General features: G+C 37.8%; 2 protein-coding genes and 2 non-coding genes across 4 annotated transcripts; 1 reads left to right on the top strand and 3 right to left on the bottom strand.

The window, feature by feature from the left end:
* The first annotated feature begins 3,573 nt into the window (after positions 1-3,573).
* Positions 3,574-5,740, top strand: LOC105172339 (putative F-box protein PP2-B12). Its single transcript, XM_011093723.3, has 3 exons — positions 3,574-3,911; positions 4,901-5,019; positions 5,113-5,740. The coding sequence occupies exons 1-3, from the start codon at positions 3,621-3,623 to the stop codon at positions 5,621-5,623; spliced, it is 921 nt and encodes a 306-aa protein (XP_011092025.1). The 5' UTR covers positions 3,574-3,620; the 3' UTR covers positions 5,624-5,740.
* Positions 5,741-8,508: 2,768 nt separating this feature from the next.
* Positions 8,509-8,581, bottom strand: TRNAA-UGC (transfer RNA alanine (anticodon UGC)). The gene has a single exon. It is a non-coding gene; the product is annotated as a tRNA-Ala (tRNA).
* Positions 8,582-11,583: 3,002 nt separating this feature from the next.
* TRNAA-UGC (transfer RNA alanine (anticodon UGC)) lies at positions 11,584-11,656 on the bottom strand. Its single transcript has one exon. It is a non-coding gene; the product is annotated as a tRNA-Ala (tRNA).
* A 5,970-nt stretch (positions 11,657-17,626) lies between these two features.
* On the bottom strand, positions 17,627-19,109 carry LOC105172341 (NAD(P)-binding Rossmann-fold superfamily protein). The gene is given in 3 exon segments (NM_001304403.1): positions 17,627-18,068; positions 18,309-18,685; positions 18,769-19,109. Coding segments are annotated over 3 exon segments (1,038 nt in total). The 5' UTR covers positions 19,048-19,109; the 3' UTR covers positions 17,627-17,686.
* Positions 19,110-22,542: the final 3,433 nt, after the last annotated feature.

The following is a 22,542-nucleotide window of genomic DNA, read 5'->3' as shown; positions in this document are numbered from 1 at the left end:
ATGCCGAAAGGCAAGAAGGCATGTCGGGCATGCCGTGCGGGATCAAGGCAAGATGTCAACATATCGAATGGGCCTCGGACTTAAGATGCGGTCTTACTCGGGCGAAGCATAGAAGACAGCCACGATAAAGGCGTGTGCTAAGGATGCCCCGAGTGTGCGTTGGGCATGAGACGGGCGTTGTGGGAGCATGTGGAGCGCCGTAATACTGAGGCGGAGCGAGGATGCTCCTTGCCATCGAGCAATACGTCGGCGGGTTCCGAGATTGTGGGCGAGAAGCATGGCGGCCGACTAGCTAGTTGGGACCGACCGCTAAGAGATGCTAAGGCGTGCATGTCGAGAGCCTCGACGAACATGGGCATTTTGGCCAAGCGAGCGCACGGGCACGCGGTGCCGTGCAGGGATGTGTTCAGATGTCGTGCTAGTGAGCTTCAGTGTCGAAGACACGCGACGGACAATCGGTAAACTCTGATATGTGCGAAAGCTTGTCGGAGGTTGGGTGTAACCTGAGACGCCGCACGGGCGAAAAATAGATTCCGTTGCGAGACAAAAGAGTCCGCCCGTGACACCTGGTGAGGAAGAGAGGAGGTTAGATGAAGAGGAGTAAGATGAGTGTCTCCCAGTCCACGACGGGCTGGGGCCCTTCCGGCCTCAAGTTCTCAGCAATCTATCAACTGGTGGAAGAATTTGGGATTCCACTAGAGTACACTATTTATGTGCGTTCCCCTGATTGTTGTCCAAATTTCCCTCTTCTTAATTGTTTAAACTTCTTTTCTTCCTAACTCCGGGCAGGCCTCTACTTCCCGATTTCTTATTTTTATGAGGAGGTGCCCCGTTTTCTTCAAGTTCCTTTAAATCAATCAGCTCCATATTCTTTCCGCATAATGGCCTGCTTCTCCATAGTTCTGTGACTTAAAAGTGCCCCTTTTACTGCTAGGATCTTCTCCTACTATTTTTAGCTGCTAGCCCCCACATACATAGCTTTAGGGACATGTCTAGCCACACCATTGTAATGCAAAAATAATGTAATTGAATCACTGCCGAGGTCTGTAATTAAAACAAAAAAAACACAAAAAAACAAAGAAAAAACACCAATTACTCTATAGTAGAAGGAATCGTGTAGGGGACCACATCCATTAAAAGCATAAAAAAACTTAGCACAATACACTAAAGAAACCCAACAAGGGTCCACATAAACATTAACAAACATAAGACCCAGGAAGGGTCCACTTTGTATGTAAAGAAAACGAAGAAGAAAGACTAGGGGAACCTTATGGTATGGAGGATGAGGCATACCCACATGCCTCACATGCCTCGCATGCCTTTTGAACAACATCGTCCTCTAACCAGCGCTTCTACAGGCCCAAATCTTGCTCTTCTTCACAACAATTTTAGGAGGAATTCTTTTAGGGTTGAAAATCGAAGAGGAATTAGGGTAATAGTTTGGGCTGACTATCCACGTGTATATCTTCTATTTTTCCCCAATTCCATGTCATCAGATGACGTTTTTTTTTTTCGAAAATCCATTTCATTGCCATGGAAGAGTGTTTGGGCCAATAATAATGATTTCCCCAATTAAAACTGTCACGTGATGGCCATGTGCCATTTTTCGGTGGCTTTTGAAATTTTTCGGCCAAATGTGTATCAAAATTAAGTATTTTTTAAAATTAGAGGACTAAAATGGAACCCTAGGAAGTTATGGGACTAAAATGAAAAATGGCTGAAGTCAGTGGACTAAAATTGCCTTTAATCCTAAATGAAAATAAATTATTTAAGATGATAAATAAAGAAAATTAATAAGAGTAACAAAACTCTAACCAGATGATCCTGCATGACCCTAAAAAAAAATAGAAAAATACAAAAGAAAAATAAAAATGAGATTATTGTATTTATTTTTTTCACTACCAAATAATAATTTATTAACTGTAGATATTTTGGACCAAAAAATATACTTTAGGATGAACAATCAACAGGTCCAAAAGATATCACAAAATATTGATCAATTTTCTGGTGGCATTCTTGTCACAAAAATCATCGGAAAACGGCGGCGAATTAGGGAAAAACAAGTCATTGGGAAAAATGTCCCAAATTTCTTTTCATCCAAGATTCAGGATGGAGTTTGCGATAGGTATATACTGTCGCAACTTGTGACGAATTTTTTACGACTTCACTATGAAATAGAGACGGTTAACTTTTATAGCATATATTGCAATTTTTAACACGTATTAGGATGAATTTTTCCGCCGCAATTTCAACCATAACATTATCATTTCTATCACAAATTTCACAACTCTTTCTCTAAGAATCCTTTTTCCAAAAAGAAGGGGTGATTGAAATATTCCCTAATAAACGAAATCCATCGCAAGTTCCTTGACAAAGTTGTAGAATGCTTTGATTCCATAAACCAAAAAATAGAGACGGAATTTGCAACGAATCTCGAACAAATTTGCAATAATTCATAGGTATCAAGAATCTTTTATTATATAAAAGACAATCTATATTTTACGAAATTCAAATCCATGATTAAGTATCTCAAAACTTTATTCAGAATATATATATATATACATACATACATACATATGTGTGTGAGAGAGATGTAAAACTGTGTGTGAGAGAGAGATAAGAGTGTGTGTGTGTGTGTGAGTTGGGAGACATGCTTCTTTATCTCGTCTTATTTAAAGCACGACTTTTATTCACAAAAGTTTGATCTTTTCATTTATTCTCTCTATTGTTCCCTTCTCAAACAAAAAAGGCCAAAAATTGAAAAAAAAAAGAAAAAGAAAAAGAAAATTAAATGCCTATTTGCATCAAAGCACAGCCTTCGTCATTAAGTTTCCATCCCATACATTAATAATATATGAATGAAATATTCCCAAATTTCTTCCTTATCCAATGCCCACAAATTCAAATCCAACATCATTAAGTTACCTCATTTTTTAATGTATTTTCCATTTTTAAATTTTTATCCAAAGTCAAACTAAATTTTTAGATAATTATAATCTAATATTAATTTTTAATTGTGATATAATATGTTATTCTTACGTGTAATGGTAGACTACGTCAAATCTCTATCGGGTTCTGATTACATAATCACTTTACTATTTCTTGTAAAATTACGAGTATACTCTTTAAGATTATATTTGTAATTACATGTACATTTTCTATTTTAAATTTTACAAATATGCCCATTGAGGTAAATTGTATCGACACTTTTTAAAAACGTATTCTTAATTTTATAAAAAATGTGAAATGATTTGTGTAGTTATACATGATTTTATGGTGAACTTATAAATATTTTAGAATAGTTTTATAAATTTTATAATTTTATTTTACTTATAAAATTTTGAAAATAAAATCTGATATTTTTTAAAATTGCATGTTATTTAAATATTTTTTTAAAATAAATTAAAAATTGCTCAAATATTTTATTATTATTTATTAATTTATAGTTTTACTTAAGTTGATTTAGCCAAACAGTGTCTTAGTCATGGGGAGAAATATTATTAAAATAAAAGGGCAAAAATGGGAATTAGACGCATCTCTTCGCTATATATAGTGCTGGTCGGGGGTTTAAAAGGTTCCAACATATCTGTTTAACGCTTTTCAGTAGAAACACAGAGAAAATGGCGGTGCAGAGTTGCGGTGATATACACGCGTTGCCGGAGGATTGTATAGCCAACGCGCTGTCGTTGACCAGCCCTAAGGACGCTTGCCGGATGTCGGTGGTCGCCTCCATGTTCCGTGCCGCCTCCCAGTCCGACGCCGTTTGGAGTCGCTTCTTGCCCTCTGACTATAGGGAGATCATTTCCCGCGCAGTCGACGGCTCCGACTCGTTGCTTGGTGGATCTCGTTCTAAGAAGGACATCTACCTCCATCTATGTGATCATCCGATTCTCATCGATGGTGGCAGGAAGGTATATATATTTGGTTGTTCATTATTATTATTGTTGGATCGAGATTCTATTTTTTCACGTTTAGATTGAATTGGCGACAAATTTCACTATATAAGTATAATTGTAATTAGTAGTACCCACAAATCCCATGATTAAGTGCTGGTTTGAAAATTTTCTTTTGTCGTCCCTTTTTCACGAAATTGAATGGATTTAACCTCATCGCAACCTTGGATCTTTTTTCATGGTGATCGAGTTTTGAAATTGTATTTGTAAACCCTGAAATGTTCAACAATATTTGGTAGCGTCAGTCGTGTTGGATATTAGTTACTTTGAATCTGTGGAATTCTTTATTAAGGCAACAGACACCTCTCTTGAAGTCACTTTGTTCCTATCTTAATTCAGTTTCACTTTTTAGGAAATTGAAAAACTTTCTGTTGTTTGTTTGGGAGAAATTATTTCAGAGAAGCATAGGAAACCTTTGGGCAACCCGGGACCAGTATTTCTGGTTGTGGAACTGAATCACATTTGTATCATATCTGTTCTACGAGAATTTGCATCATACGTGTTGCACGAGAATTCATTAAAACCAAAACATATGACTTGGAGAAGGGCATTGGGAGCATATTACCATCTCATAAATTCCACATTGAATCAGCGGCTGTTTTTTGGATAGTTTCTTTGAGATCAGCTCCTTTAACATTGTAGCCAGAAGATATATACTTATTTAACATCTCTTTCGACTTATCCAGAGATCTGCCCATGGGGATGATTGACTTTTAATATTTTAGTGCATTGATGAAAACATGCATGACTACAGCAAGTCCACTCTACGTTGTGTTTTTTCTCACCTTGAGTTCTACGTTGTGCCTGTGACTCTCTTACATATGGCTCTCTGTTTGCTGACTCGTAATGTTATTCCTGATGTTTAGCACCCTGAAATCTTGACGTTGTCAGGGTCCCCATAATTACAATCCAGTCTACGCATCTGATTAGCCTTCTAATTGCTGCAGAGCTTTTCATTGGAGAAATGGAGTGGAAAGAAATGCTTTATGCTAGCTGCAAGAGAGCTTTCTATTGTGTGGGCTGATACTCCTCAATATTGGCAGTGGATCTCTTTTCCTCAATCCAGGTAGTTAAAGCCGCCTGCAGAACTTGCTTAATTGTAACAATAATTGGTGTTTCCTTTCTGCTAAATATGATGCTAACTTGTCATGTAATTCAGGTTCCCCGAAGTAGCAGAGCTTCTTGATGTTTGCTGGTTTGATATACGGGCCAAGATTGATATCAACTTGCTATCCCCTGGAACCAATTATGCAGCATACCTCGTGTTCACTTGCACATCACGATTCTATGGATTTGACTTAGAACCTGCCAAGTCTCAAGTGTCGATCCATGGGCATGAAGCCCAAAAACGTACGGTTTGTTTAGATCCAGAAAGAGAGCAGACGGGAAGGCCCTTCTACCATCATACACCCTATACCGATGACGACGAAGACGAAGAAATCCAGATGTTCGACGAAGACGGTGTGGGGCCCTATACTGGGTTACCCGGGGACACGGAGCACCCTAAGCAGAGGGATGACGGATGGATGGAAGTTGAGTTGGGAGAGTACTTTGTGAAGAGCGGATATGATGGTGAATTGGAGATCAGTTTGAAGGAGGTGAAAGGTGGCAACTGGAAGAGTGGTCTAATTATCCAAGGGGTTGAGATTAGACCCAAGAATTGTAAATAGTTTAAGTTCATTTCCGAGTTCCTAATTGTTTAGGGCCTCTTGGGCGTATAATTTTGATGGCATTGACTTGTATAAGTATTGTTATTGTTGTCATCAGTGGGTATTCTATTATTGGTATTTGTGGTGGTATGCTACTATTGAATTTGTTAGAGATCGAATCGAATCGTAGAGTTTAATGCAAAGTCAAATTGGTGAGAAATTTAAGCAAAGTTACGTGTATCTTTGCAATGGGTCTTACGTTGCTATATGAACAATCGTCTGTAAACAACAAATTATCTTATTGGATGTACGATTTAGCTTTTGATTTTTCATGGTATATGTATATAAATATACATGTTTTGTAATAATTTCAAAAAGTTGGAATCACATCATTTTACTCATAAAGTGTTCATTAAGTTTCCATATAAAATTTTCTTAGCTTATGATACTTTATATTTCATTTCAATAAAATTATTGTAATATAATTATTTAATCAAATTAATAAGTACTCTGTCCAACGTAGTTTCTAATGAAAATATATGAAAAATTGCATAATACTCTCCCGTGTTATGTTAAAATTGTACAAAACTTACTTGTGTTGATATTCGTAAAAGACCTTGTGAATTTTGAAACCCTGCAAAAAAGACCCCCTCCGTCCAAAACTGACGGAAGGTGTTGTACACGCAGTGGAAATGAGAGTAGGGGTCTTTTTTTTTTTATCCCATTTCAGTTTTTTTGGCAGTGCAATTGTCCAAAATACCCTTCTCCTTCATTTATTTATACAACTTAACATCCCCTCACAAACATACTACAAAAATTTGATTTTAAGTGAGCAAATTTTCAATTTGTCCATTTTGTTTGAATATAAATAAAAATCATATATTATAAATTACATTAAATTATTATTTAATTTAATATATTTTCATATTTATTTATAAAATATACTAAATCAATATAACAATCCTACAATTATATGAGATTTTTTAACTTTTATAAAATGTTATATTATTAATCAAGTTAAACTATTATTTAATTTAAATGTATTTTAATATTTATTTATAAAATATACTAAATAAATATAAAAATACCTAAAATTTATATCAATTTTTTTAACTTATATAAAATATTATATTAAAACTATTAATATATATTTAAATTAAGCATTTACTGTTTTTTTATTATTTTAAAATTTTATTAAATTAAATACTTTACTAAATAATTATTTAATTTAAATATATTTTAATATTTGTTTATAAAATATACTAAACAAATACAAAAATACTTAAAAATTATATCAATTTTTTTAACTTATATAAAATATTATATTTAAATTATTAATATATATTTAAATTAAATATTTAATATTTTTATTATTTTTAAATTTTATTAAATTAAATAATTTTAATTAATTTTTATTTATTAAATCTTCTCCGTCGTCTTCTCCAACTCCGATGAGTCGCCGACGGTGATAAAAATGGGCAATCTTGGTCCCATTGGAATCCTCTCAACGAGAGGCGTCGAACAGTGGTAGTCTCAGGCCATGATTCGTCAAGACGGCGGCGAATCGACGCAACAAATATCACGGCAGAAATAAATTTAAAAATTTTGGATCTCACAAAAAAGTTGATGAAAATGAGCAAGGTTGGTCTCGTTCGAATCTTCACGTCGAGGCAAGTCTATTGGTGGTGGTCCCAGGCCGGAATTCATCCTGACAACGACGAATCAATGCCAAGAAGCTTTGATGGTCGTGCTCGAAACCCAGTTTTTTCAGTCAATGAAAGTTCAAATTGATTAGTATGGATATGCTCGTCTTGAGGAGAGGATTCCAATGGTATAAGCCATGGTCGGAAATTCTTTCAGACGACGACGGAATCATAAAAAGAAGATTCGGAAAGAAATAGTATTTATAATATATATACGATATATATAATGTATATATAAATAAATATAAATAAAAATATATCTAAATTACTTAAGATTTGGACCGTTTATTTTTTACATTCAAATATCAATGATTGTTACAAAAAGGGTATAACGGTCAATTTAGCAAAAAATTAATGCCGTTAGGATTTATGCATGTATAGAGTTGACGAAAATTGGTGGGAGGGGGCTCATTCGATTCGCAAGGAGGGGACAAAGCAATTGGTGGTGGTCCGCGACCGTGGGTCGCTCCGGTGATGGCGAATCGACGGCGAAAAGCTTCGGTGGTCGTGGTGGTAGCCTAACGTCTATGGTTGATGAAATCCCAAATTGTTTGAGGGGAAACGTTCGCCTCATCCAGAGGAGTCGAATGAATGTGTGGCGCCCGACGACTTGCCGTGACGGCGCTGGAATTTCAAAGAGAAAGTGGCGGTGAAATATTGATCTTACCAATTGATTTCAAGGGCGTCGTGCTGACGCATCTGGAGGAATTTCATGAAACGAGCACCATGGCTGGACCGGTCGTAAGACGGCGAGTCGAACGGTAGTAGTCATGACGGGAGACGCGCCGACGTTCTCCGATGGTCGGTGGTAGTGGGGGAAGGGGTGGGGGTGGGGGTGGGGGTGGGGTTAGTTAGTTTATATATATATATATAAATATATTTTTTAATTTTAAATGATTTTTTAAAATCTAACAGTTGAAATTAATTGATTAGATCTAACGATCAGTATTTGATCAAAAAAGATCCAACGGTCATTAAAATAAGAAATAACATATATTAAGTAAGGGTATAATGATCATTTTCTAAAAAATTAACACCGTTAGTTGGATTTAACGGATAATGGGAGATTGAGATGAGTTTTACAAAACACAGGGGGGCTTTTAGCCTATTCTCATAACAAGAGGATTGTTTTTGCAGACTTTTTAAAACACATGAGGATTTTATGCATTTTGTCCGTATAAAAATAAATTAGCTAAATTTAATTGGAGATGCGGGGGATCGAACCCCGTGCCTCTCACATGCACAGCGAGCGCTCTACCATTTGAGCTACATCCCCCAATGCATCTAATAAGAAAGATATGCCAAAACATCAAAATTTATCAACCAAAACTAAATGTCCTTCCTCCGCATACTAATCTAATAAAAAATGCTTTACATAATCAAATATAAATGTGTATTAACTTTTTATTGTCCCGCTTTACTCTTTTATTCATTTTATTCTTTCAAATATTCTAACAGACGTAATATTCTAAAGTAAATTGCGATGATGACAATCTAAAAATCCATCTTATTTTAGAATAAGACGTAATATGTGATTATGGCGGCGTTTCCAACAATTTTCATCCCCAAATATTTATTATATTTTATAAAAATGTTTGTTTATCACTGTTTTAATATTTTATAAAATATAAACTTTTGGGAACCATAATTTATCAACTAAAATCATAATTAATTAAAAAATTGAATACTATTGTTTTACAAAGAACCTAAATTAAAGCAAATTTGAATCTAGTAGCTCTAGCCGCAGCTAGTCGGCCAACTTGGGATTTGTAACATCCTAGTTGCTAGTTACGCTGCTCTCCCTCAGTTGGGGCATCAATGGTCGGCTACACCACGGGGATAGTCTGTGGCATCTCCATCTTGATACACAATGCACTCAAGATCAACATATTTATCGAGCTTGGTATTAAAGTCATGGTTAGTCTGCGGCGAGACATCAATTGATGAAGATGGTCGGGTATCTATGGTGCACAACTAGGCGGCGTGTCACTGACCGCACCTTGGGCTAGACAGCCGATAGTGACTTGTGGAGGACGTGCGGGCGGCTAGGAGATGCTAGCCAGCACGCAAGGGCTTGCAATACTGTTCGTATGAGAACTTCCTTGATGTGTGGGAATACTGTCCGCCAGGTATGAAGTCATTCCGAGGACGTTTGGCCATGTAGATATAAGGGCGGTTATCGAGCGCCACCCTATGCTCGAGAAGGAGAGAATTGTGCGAAGCAGAGTGCTTTATCCTTGGAGATTTGCAACACTGTTTCATTGGCGAGATCCTTGGAGTGTTGGGAGCATCTCCAAGATGTTTGAGAGGTAAACGGTTCCGTTCCGGTAGGAAACGACGATGATGTTTAGAGTCTGCCAGTGCAGAGGCGAGACTGTAGTTTCAGAGTATTGTGGAGACAATTCCTCAGCTATGGATGTTTTGATCAGGCTGAAACTCTATCGTGATGATGTGCAAGTCGTAGGCTGCGCTACAGTTCAAGCGGAACGTGATTTGGACGTCAGTCAAAGGAGATGCTGAAAAGTGCACTCCTAGGCCCTTTGAGTGTTCTACTCTTGGAGTAAGAGATTATTTTCTTAAGCCTATTATAAAGGGCGCATGCAGTGGTCAGCTCTAGCCAGCCCTCCCCGTGCACGAAGGCAGTAGCTTGAGAAGAGGTCTGCACTAAATGAGCATTCTCTTGGAGGCATGATGGGGGCCTTTAAGAGCCGGCTCTAGGTAGCTCAAAGAGGAGCGTTAGAATCCCCGAAGGGCTTGGAAACCTAACGGGTAGCGTAGGGCCAGGATGACCTACTTTGGGCGCCGATACTGTGGAGAGGCTCTGTGTGATGCGCAAGGTTACCCCGCGGGCTGCGAGATATCAGGGGCAATGCCTCTCGTGCGAATGGGTAATCGAGGCAAGCATTCCAAGACTTCGTGATCCAACTCATGGAATGCGCTATCGAGTTCTAGCTGTCTATGGGGTCCGTTGGCTATAGAGGATCGGTCGTGGGACGACGCCGCACTGTGGGCATATTGTGAAATCAAAGCCAAAAGGCAAGAAGGCATGTCGGGCATTCCGTGTGAGATAACGGCAAGATGTCGGCATATCGATTGGGCCTCGGACTTGTGATGTGGTCCTACTCGGGCGAGGCATGGAAGGTGACCGTGACGAGGGCAAGCGCCTAGGAAGTACTGAGTGAGTGTTGGGCATGCGATGGGCGTTGCGGGCGCATGTGTAGCGTTGTAATGCCTAGGGGGAGCGAGGATGCTCCTTGCCATTGAGCAATGCGTCGACAGGTTCCGAAATTGTGTGCGAGACACTAAGGCACGAGTGCCGAGAGCCTCAGCGAATATGGGCATTCTGGATAGGCGAGTGCAAGGGCACGCGGTGCAGCGCTAGGAAGAGTTCAGATGTCGCGCTAGCGAGTTTCAGTGTCGAGGACACGCGACGGATTGTCGCTATACATTGATATGTGCGAAGGCTGGTCGAAGGTTACACGTAATCTTAGACGCCGCACAGGAAAAATATATGAGAATTACATTCCGCTGCTAAAAAGAAGAGCATGCCTGTGACACGGCGTCTGACATCAACATATCGGACCCTATGCCGAAGACTCGGCCCATTTCCTCCCTTGATAACCTCAAGCCACAAGTGGTACTCCTGAATAACTGGGGCACTATTAGCAGATGAGGCTACCTCCCTTAGCGCGGGTTGAGAGGCACACTCTTTGAGCCCCTAAAATTTATTAGCCAACAAATAATAAAAATATTAGTAAATAATTAATAAAATTTATTATTAAATGACTAAAACTTTTTTGCTTAGAAAAATGTTAAAGAACATACAACGACTTCCTCGGCTCGCTTCCCACTCCAAGTGTTGTCCACCTTCTTTTTATAGCAGTCAACAAATACTTCTATTTCTTGAGGCGGACAACCGAGTTGTTCCTGCACAGATATTTGAATAACTTTGTAGATTTAAAATATTGATAAAAATAACTAAAATTATAAAAATTAAAATTTACTTATAATCTTCCTTTAGCCACCCAGTTAGCCTTATTTTTGACGAAGTTTGCCTTAAACTCGTCGAAATCCCAGTACGCTTGGAGGGTATGCTAAATATCATCCCCTAACCAATTGTGTTGTGTGCCCGTCATTGGGCTTCGGGGAACTTTTTACTGAGCTAGGTGATTGTATGGCTGTTAAAGATATTATAATATAATTATTTTATCAAATTAAGTATTATGTCCAACATAATTTGTAATCGAAGTATAAAAAGGAATTAGCTATAAATTTGGTTGGAGATGCAGGGGATCGAACCCTGTGCCTCTCACATGCAAAGCGAGCGCTCTACCACTTGAGCTACATCCCCGATGCCTCTCACATGCAAAGCGAGCGCTCTACCATTTGAGCTACATCCCCGATGCATCCAATAAGAAAGATATACCAGCAAAAACTTTAATATGTATCAACAGATCCCTTTCTCCTCGACTAAATGTACTTCCTCCGCATACTATTCTACAAAAAAGTCTTTGTGTAATCAATATAAATGTGCACTATACACTCCAAAAAACAACATTTCTAGGATGGAATTTTCGATGGAAATTTGTTTCTGAAAAAATTCTGATGCAATTTTTGATAGTTTTGGGACAAACAGAAGACCGTGTGAAAAAGACACATTGAGAAATATTTTCAATGGACAAGCATTTTCATTGGAATATTTGTAATGGCTTTTCGAAGGTCCTTTAATGTCATCGGTAAATTCATCTATGGGACGAAAACTTAATATTTTAACATAATAAAAAATGCCTACAAATCAATAGATAACCCATGTAGTTGGGTTGCGAATGGATGACAATTATAAAATCAACTTTTGAAGGTTAGTCTGAAACATTCCAAGTCGAGGACCTCGAGATTGGGTATCAGGAGTCCTGCAGGGACTTTCGCTAAGTATTGCATTCACTGGATGAGTGTCGTGTTTCTTCAGCGACAAACATGTTACGTCTGTGTAAGTTTTAGTGGATTAGTTGACAAAATTGCTAACTGACTGAACTGACTCGCAAGAATCATCATGTGGAAGTCTTGGAGATTTGAACGGTATGACTTGAATTATTGGCTCTAATAGTATGGATTAGTCTTTAGACTTGAGGAATCATGGATGTCATATGCATATGATAGTTGTATCTTGGATCTGGCGAGAGATAATCGTATCTTTGATGTGGTCACTATATATCTTGTCCTGTGTAGCCAGAATATGTAGTGAGGATGGTGGATTGCATGATAGAATCGATCCCCTATCAACATATGACAGACATTTATCCTATGCGCCATGAGATAGTTTATACTATTTAAGTCTATAGCCATAGCAATTGGTCGAATAAGGAATGGTCTTCTATGTCGATCATTAGAGTAAACACATGTCGAGTATTTAACATTATTTCCTTGGTTCAGGATGGAACTGACGCCCAATTCCATACTCTAGACTAAGTGGAAAGATGGTCTGCGGAAGGACCTTACCTATATTGAACTTGAGAGCTTAAGTGCTCACGTCAATATTCACCTAGTCTCTAGTGCCATGGACCGATACTAGATGGCCAACCATGTAACAAGCGCTTTTATTAATGGTTAATTGAAAATAATTAATTAAATTATATTTAATTGATTATTTGTGTTGTACACAAACCTAAGTCTGGTTGAGGATGAACCTAAAGAGTCTCAAACAAATCACTATGGAATGGTAGAATTAATTTGAAATTAATTTTAGAAGAAATGAATTAATTTAATTAGATTAAATTAATTCAAGGAGAATATAAATAATTTAATCATTTATTTGGAAAAATTCACTGGATGGATGACCCAAAAATTAATTAATTGAATTAATCAATTTTAGGATTAATACCTTTAAATTAATTGAATTAATTTAGTGTGTTTGGTTTAATTAAGTAATTGGATCAATTAATTAGTATTGGACTTATGTTTATTTCATTGGATCAAATAAATTTGTGAATTTCAATAAGATTTAAAATTAATTGGAATAATTCAAAATCGATAGATATTGGTTGAATTTGATTTAATTTGATTAAATTTAAGACCAGTTAAAATCGGTCCATAGCTTGAAATCCAAGTCCAGGTTGGAACAAGTTGAGGATTACTCCTCCTTATGTGAAGGGCATAATGGCTAAGTAGCGCATAAAGTGTGCATGTGTGTGTATAGTGGTTATTTTAGAGATACCTTAAGTTTGAATTTAAAATTCAGATTACACACTACATAATTTTCTCAACCCTCTGGCTTGCATACCAACACTAAGCCATGAAATTTCCTTAGTCTTTTCTCCATATTCTTCTTGAATTAGATTCAAGTTGTGAACAAGAGAAATACGTATGCACTAATCATAGTGTAATACAATTTTATTTCTTCCTCGATCTAGCTTCTACTAGCAGTAGATCCAGTTCTGTTTTCATTAGTGTGGTGCAGACAACTAGAGGGGTTCAATTTGAATTCTAAAATGAATGGGAAAGGAACGATGAGGAAACAACACTTTGTTGTTGTTCTACGTAAGAACACGAAAAGGCAATATTTTGATTTATATTTTTTATATTTGTTTTGTCCTTTAGACACATTCTCAAGTATCATTTAATTGCTACTATGATGCATTTGAAAACACCGAACACTTGAGAATTCAAAGGGAACGCCCCATTCAAAACTGATTTTTAAATTCTTTTATTTTGCACTTCCGCCGCATTCCTGGACCAAACTGATTCTTTCAGTGGTAACAGAACCCAGTTCTGTATTGTGGCTTTAGGAATAATATATTTTTATGTGATAAGCATGATCAATATATTTCATTTGCTTTTGGAAAGCATGTTTTATGATTTTGAGCATGATTATATGTTTTGAAAAATATGTATTAATTTTACTTTTAATTATGACCACCCATGCATTTTTTAAAATTAGATTTTTCTGCAAACGCATATTTTAGTTTCAGCTTTGTTTCAATTTTTTTTTGAAAAAAAAATTGGGTTGAAGACAGCAGCTGCTGCCGGTTTGGGAACATGCAAGCGCAGGCACAGGTACTACCCTGCACGTGAGTGGCCTACAGTGCTACCGGTCGATTAGTTTTAAATAATGGAGCAGTTTTTCTGCCGTTTTTTTTTTTTCTGAAAATTTGAATTTTTCTAATTTATGTAATTTTCTGAAATTATTAATTTTGACTAATTTTAATTTTAGTTAAATTAATTTTTTTTAAAATTAAAAATTGTACCTTAAATTAATTTAAAAATATTTTAAAATATTTGTACATTAGATATCTGGGGTTAGATATCCATTTTTAATTTTGCGTTATTAATGTATATTTTTTTGCATATAATAATGTTATTGCTTATTATATTGGATATCATGTGAATAAATGTATGGAGTGTATTTATTTGGTTTGGATGTTTATATTTAATAAAATTGTATTGAGATTATTTATTGGATTAATAATAGGAATGATCACAAAGCCTATGACCCGTATGTGTGATTTAATTTATGTTGGGTGAGACCTGCATGCCTCTTTCTTTTCATTCTTCTATTTTTAGTTTTGAAATAATAAGGCTTTCTTCCTCTCTTTCAATCTACTCACCCCAACTTTTAATTCGAATTTCTAATTTCGATTGTGATGAGTGTAGTTAGGTTGTTAGGATTTTTATTTTTGAAATAAAATATAAGGAAGCACTTCCATGACCATGGAGGCACAAAGTAGAGGCTCGTTAGATGGAGCCCATGATGGAGATCCCAAAAGAACAAAGAGGCGTTACAAGGCCCATTACACCGATTGATATGCATATTGGTCCAGTACGAGACAACGATTGAAAATTCTACACTGTGTGTATTGGTAGGGGAGGCTTCGACCTCATAACTAAAAGGCAAAGAGGTCGGATGATGGAGGAGGAAGAAGGATTGAAAGAATCGGTATGACTCAGGAATGTGGCAGGAGCGTAAAATAAAAAGAAGTTTAAATAAGTTTCGAAGGACCAACTTTGACCAATCTTGAGATTTAATAAAATTAAATCGAGTCCAACCAATATTCATGGATTTCAAATTAATTCAATTAATTCAAAACCTTATAGAAGTTCATGATGATGCACCACTTGATCCACTTCAAGTTCATTATGCTCAGCTAGATAATTTTGCAGGTAACAATATGAGCTCTATTTCCATGATTCCTAGTTCTTGGATAATAGATAATGGCGCAACAAATCATATATGTGCAGATGTCCGTTTATTTTATCTCTATGAAACACTTCCTAATCCTTTGATCATTCATTTACCTAACGGACATACTCAATCTGTGTCTCATATAGGTGCAGTGAAGCTTACTCCTGACATTACTCTCACACAAGTCCTTCACATTCCCACTTTCTTGGTTAACTTAATATCCGTAAGGCAATTGTGTAGTTCATTACCTGTTCATTTCCACTTTCTAAAGTCTACTTGCATCCTGCAGGATCAAGAGACTAGTAGAGTTTTGGCTACTGGGCATTTGCTTAAGAATCTTTATCTCCTTGAGTCATCCATTGTCGCAGATAGCAGCAGATCTTCAAACTCAAACTGCATTTCTAATTCTTGCACCTTGACTGTTAACCATGGAGATTTATGGCATAAACGCCTTGGGCATTTGTCTAAAAGTTCAATGAGACACATTGTTGCTTTGCCACCGTTTGACTGCAATGAAACTCCTTGTGAAATCTGTCCTCTCGCAAAAATGCACAAGTTACCCTTTGAGTCTAGTGCTATTAAGTCAGCCTCTATATTCTCTCTTGTCCACATTGATATTTGGGGTCCTTATAAGCAACCTAGCATCTTAGGATGTCATTATTTTTTAACGATCGTTGATGATTACAGCAGATCAACATGGACATTTCTTATGAAATACAAAAGCCAATGTTTAAAAATTTTTCAGAATTTTTGTAAGCTGATTCGTACTCAGTTCAACAAAAAAATACAATCTATTCGCACTGATAACGGAAACGAATTTCTTAGTTCTTCCTTCCAATCTTTCCTCGTTAGTTCTGGTATCATACATCAATGAAGTTATGCATATACTACGCAACAAAACGAAGTGGTCGAGCGTAATCATAGGTCATTGCTTGAGATTGATCGTTCTATCATGTTTCAGAGTTCCTTTCCTCGACATTTCTGGGGTGATGTAATTTTGTCTACATATCTCATTAAATCGATTTCCTACACATGTCTTAGGTTGGAAATCACCATATGAAGTGCTCCATAGCAAAGCTCCATCTTATTCACATCCGCGAACTATAGGCTACTTGTGCTTCGCCATAAAACCTGAAGCTCATCATTCCAAATTTCATCAACGTTCGTTTAAGTGTGGAATCGACTCTACTCGCGCTTTTGCAAAGTAGTGTAGGAATTATTTTTTGTGATCTCGACACCAATAAGCATGAAGTGACGTCGTAGGTAACTGCTTTGATCACAATCAAATTAAATATATGTGATATACCTATTACGTAATTACTATATAATTTAAAAAAAAAATATAAGATCAATATATTCCTTATTTCATAATTAAACTTTCATTAAGTTAAACCTGAAAATTTGGGTAACATAAAATGAAACCCACCCCCGTTACTTTTCACAAATTAATCCCAACATTTTGTAATTCTGCAAAATTAGTTAAGTTACAATCTTAATTCTATAAGATAAAAAGAGTGGTATGCTTTTATTACGAATTAATTTTCACAAATTAACCCCAAAATTTTGTAATTTTTTCCAACTAATTTACCCATAAAATACATATAAATTGCACATAATACAATTAACTTACAAATTTAATCTTATAAATTAATTTGTGTCAATCTTAAATTAATTTATGTAAAATCAGAACCGACCCATAGCCTAAATTATAGGACTGAAAAATCAACTCTTTTTAAATTATTACAATTTGAATGACATGCATGCAACTCACACCTAATTTTCCAATCAAAATATAAATTTTAAATTCACAAGATTAAATTGTGAATGTCAATAAGAATTATCAAAGTTACCAAAATTTTAAAATCACATGATTAAATTGTGAAAGTCAATACATGCGGTATCAAACATGCATTCACCAAACTGCATTTTTCCAAAACCAAAAAAGAAAAAAGCCAAAGGCATAATTAGGATGGAAGATAACTGAGAAAATCACCACACACATATACATGAAAGTTGAGCATTCCCTTCTGCTCCAACCAAAAGGAACTTACAACATCATTATTACTCAACAACATATCATACACACCCACAGACAAAAAGTCATCAACGGCGAGCAGAAGGGGCCACAACAGATACCATTAAAGCTATACACACGCAGCTTTCATCGCCGTATAAGACGGCTACTACTACTACTACTACCAGGCATCAACCGTTCACGATTGTGCCTCCATTGGGATGAAGCACCTGTCCCGTTATGTAGGAGGAGTCGATGTTGGAGGCCAGAAACACGTACGACGGTGCCACCTCATGGGGCTGGCCTGCTCTCTTCATGGGCGTTTGGGTGCCGAATTTCGCACTTTCGTCTTCGGTGAAAGAAGCTGGAATCAGAGGTGTCCATATGGGACCGGGCGCCACGCCGTTCACCCGTATCCCTTTCTCCACCATCTGCAGCGCCAGCCCTCGAGTGAATGCAACTATTGCTCCCTTCGTGGCCGTGTAATCCAGCAATTTGGCATTGCCCTTGTACGCGTTCACTGATGTGGTGTTGATGATCGAACTGCCTTCCTTCATATGCTTCAATGCGTGCCTACGTCCACACAATATCAAACGTATAATTAAATGGATAGGCCCCTGCAAATACAAGAAACACAGCAAGAAAACAGGCAAAATCCCCCCCAAAAAATAAGAGGCCATGACCTTCAAAGAAAGGAAGAACAAATGTGGGGTTGGGTGGGGGGGAGGGGGTGTTAAGAACGAAAAAGATTAGAATAGGAAAATATGACCAAGTTAGTTGAGCATTTGCACTTCGGAATGATCATTTATTTACCTGGAGGTGAAAAAGTAAGAAAAGATATTAGTTCTAAACACCCTCTCAAGCCTGGGCTCATCGATCTCCTCAACGGTGCTGGCTTCGTACTGCTCCGCCGCATTGTTGACGAGAATATCAATCCGGCCATAGTTGTTGACGACTTCCTCCACCACCCGTCTGCAGTTCTCGTCGTATCCCAGATCGGTGGGTATCGCGATCGGGTCCTTGGCGTCGGCGTGTTTAGCTTTCATCAGCATTCCCAGAGTGTCGTTTGCGTCCTTGTCTTCCTGACCCTTCACGTACGTGAACGCTACAGTCGCGCCCTCCAGTGCGAAGCAGTGGCCGACTGCCCGTCCGATGCCCGAATCACCTCCCGTCACCAGAGCCACTTTACCCTGAAAATTCAGATCACCAAGAAAAGCAGAAAATTGAGATAAATTCACTAATTTATCTGAAGTATATATGTGTATAAAAGTACCACAAGCTTGTTCGCTGGCTTATATTCAGGGGTGGTGGCCTGGGGAGTTGGGTCCATAATGTGCTCTTTGCCGGGCTGACCTTCCTGCTTCTGTGGTGGGAATTGCTGCCCGCTGGACGCCATTGATCTGATCACAAGCTTATTAGAATATGGGGCTGCAGGGAGTAATTGTGCTTCAGTGAAGTGAGCTTTCTTTGTGCAGGGATTGTAGTGAAAATGACTCAAAGTGGTTGCTAAAACTCTAGAGCTACCAAGAAGACGAGATGAGAAGAATTGCATGTATATAGCAAGCAGAATGCATGACGGTGGGGGAATTGATCTGTTCGATTGAGATTAAAATTGGTGGGAAGGGTGATGGCGTCGGTGCACGAGATTATAACGTGGCAAAGGGAATGAGTGTAATACGTGTTCATCGGGGGAGGGCGCGGTGGACACGTCCTGTGGAAACGGACGTCAGGGCTTCGGGAATGAGATTGGGATGCATGGAAAGTGACTTAGAGTTATCTAGAGCTCTTTCTTATTTTAATTTATTTATTAATTGCTAGAAAGTAGGACGTGCGATTCATTCATGTGAAAAAATATATATTTAGATGTTAATTTATTATTTATTAGCTGAAAAAAATATTGACTTAATCTTATTTATATTTGGGATTAAAGACAAAAATAGTCCCGTAACTTTGGTCATTTTTTGTTGGCAAAATTGCATTTTTGATCCCGTTAGATAAGGCCATTATCACTTCTAGTCCCACGCTTTTCATGGTCGACAGTTATGGTCTCCTAGTTTTCAAATTTTAACACTGTTGATCCTATAATCACCTTTCTTTTGTAATTTGTATTTACACCTCATGCTTAGGAATAGGCGCAACATGCTTCCGAAATAAATTAAAACCCCATAAATTCATACCTTATTTTTGACCGCTTTGGTTCCGGGTATTCCAAGTCCTCGGTTTTACGGACTTCTTCCAACCACACTACCGCAGCAGATGGTTCGCAGGAAATTGGCTCCTTCAGTAACAAAACATCACAACCCTATTTCGTTTCCTACCTTAGGGTGTGAAAGGGATTCCAATACAGGGTCTTAATAGAATTTTGGATAACAAGCTGAACAGAAACCTAACTTTTATTGAAGAAATATAGGAAATATTATATAGATATTATTCCTCCGTTGGAGGAAACAACTATTTAGCCTCTCATGGTGTAGAGGATTTGACTTGTTGGGGAAACCCCCATAAACTGAAAATTTGAAATATTACAGAAAAAATGACTCAGAATTCTAATGCTTTGAAGAGTAGGAGAAGTTTTTCTGATGATCCCCTTCTGCTTCCTTGCATCTTTATTTATAGGCGTCCGCGAACTTCAAATTTGGACTCCAAACTTGTTTTTATGATGACATCATTGCGTTCGTCATCGCCTTGTGATTTCCAGCTGTCTGTCATAATGGTTTGTCGGTCACAGGATTTCCAGCTGGCTGCTTTGCTGACTGTTGGCTTTTATTATCTTCTGCCGACAGTCTTATCCTCTCGATTTTTTACATCGTTTAACTTTTACTTCTCTTGGTAAAAATTTTTCTCTTTCCCTTATCTTGGTCCGGTTCGAATTTATTTTTCGTGACCCGAATCTTTGTCCCGAACAGGGGCTTTTCTTGTTTCTCGCAGCAAGGGCACAAATGGTTATGCCATTGCCCAACATGCAACATATTGCACGTCTTCATCCTTGTGGCTTCGGTTGCCGGCAGCTTATTTTCCCAGATCAACATCCTCTTCTTTTCGAATAGGCTTTCAGCAAACTCCGTGCTTTTTCCTGTCATGGAATTTAACAGGAATAATCCATTCACTTTGTTTGAGAAAATCTTGAATGGATACTTGACTTTGTCCATCTCTGTGAGACAGACCCATAGTCCCCAAGCTCTCCTGGTAGAGATACTATCTTCGCTAATGGCTGATACCAAGGGAGCTTCTCCTGAGGCAGCTTTGATTTTGTTGAAAGCTACCATATCTGGCCTCTGCAGCTTCATGAAATGGAATGTTGGATGAGACCCCTTGCCTGCAGTTTCTGGAGCTACTGAAACAAATTTTATCTCCAAAACATCGCCTCTTTTCAAGTGGGGGTTGTTTTGCCACGAATCAAAGACCGCCCCACTAATCCACTCCGGAAGTTTTGAGAGTTCCGGAAAACTCGGTGACATAGTATGAACTGAAGCAAGGACTCCAAAATCATACCATTCTCTAACCTCTTCTGGTTTAGACCCTTCTAACATCCAGACTCTGTTATATTTTCCGGACGTTTCGATAATGGTCTTGTCTGGATTGACTCCTTTGCTGGAAATTAATTTTTCCCACATACGCTGATAATCCTGCCAAGTAGAAGAAGATATTACTTCGTTAGTATTAGCCTTAGAGGTGCCTGTCATTGGCCTAAGGCTAATCTCTCTCTCTTTAACCCCTGAGGTGCTGGGCTGACTTGAACCTACAGGAGTTTGCACTTCCTGTGATTCAATTGTTGCCGTTTCACCAGAGTCTGGCGATGGCCTTGTGCAATCAGTACTTGAATCCGACGCTACAGGTGTAGAGCCCTGTACTCTAAAGGCATGTTTTGGGTCATGCTCCCTCAACTCGTGAGTCATCCCCGAAGGTGACGCCTTCCGAATTGGTTCTCGTAGGTCGTTCCATAGCGAAGTGGATGCTAGTAAGGAACTTCTTATTGCGACCTGAACTGTGTCTAGATCGGCTCTTTGGATTTGTCCGGCAACCTGGGCATTGACTGCTAGTTGTCCGAACTTTCTGTCAAGCTCCTCGAGGTTTTCCCGGAGGTGCCTGAGTCTCAGCATGATGGAGTTTGCTTTAGATGCCTCCATCTCTTGTCAGAAAATCTGCAAGAACATTCTCATGAGATTTTATGACGACAATATTATAACAATAATATTGGCATTCAGCTTGCCATCTGATAATACGAGCTTTCTCTATTTTTGATTCTAATTTATTCTTTAAGAAAGCCTTAACATTAGTATTATCAACTTTTAAAGTAAATTCTTTAGCGTAAAAATAAAGGCCATTTTTTGAAAACCTTCCAAACCGCAAAAAATTCTTTCTCGTTTATGTGCCAAACTTTGGCTTGTTGTTCTGAGAACAACCCTCTGGTATATCTACAGGGTTCCTCCCCTGTAGTTGTCTTCTTCATGAGTACTGCCGCCCATCTGTAATCATTGGCATCTGTGTAGACTATCAATTCATCCCCGTCTTGTGGTATAGCAAGCTTTGGAAGGTTACTGCAAACTTGTTTTAGCTCACGAACCCTTTTGGTGTGGATTTCTTCCCATTTCCACTTTGAACTCTCCGTTTCTTTCAAGAGTGGTCGAAAATCCTTTCTGTATCTTGCAAGATCCTTAATGAAGATTCCTGCAAAATTAACAACTCCCAAGAAGATTTGCAATTGCTTCTTGTCTTTGAGTACATCTGGAAAATTGCGGATTTTTTCCACAATATGGTCCTGCAACTCAATTCCTGCTTCGTCAATAAGGATTCCTAAAAATTCAATCTTATTGACTGCAATAGTGGCTTTCTTTTCAGAAAGTACTAAACCTTCTTTATAGCATGCATCAGAAAATATTTCAAGATGTTTAATATGCTATTTCATATTTTTGGATGCAATTAGTATGTCGTCAATATAGACAAACATGAACTCAAAATAATCTTTGAAAAGATTATCCATTTTTCTTTGAAATATCTGGGGTGCATTAGCTAAACCCATTGGAAGCACATTCCAGATATACTGTCC

Source organism: Sesamum indicum, linkage group LG10, assembly GCF_026168435.1.
Source record: "Sesamum indicum cultivar Baizhima isolate 11 linkage group LG10, ASM2616843v1, whole genome shotgun sequence".
Lineage (NCBI taxonomy): Eukaryota > Viridiplantae > Streptophyta > Magnoliopsida > Lamiales > Pedaliaceae > Sesamum > Sesamum indicum.
This window is presented reverse-complemented; position numbering and strand designations above follow the sequence as displayed.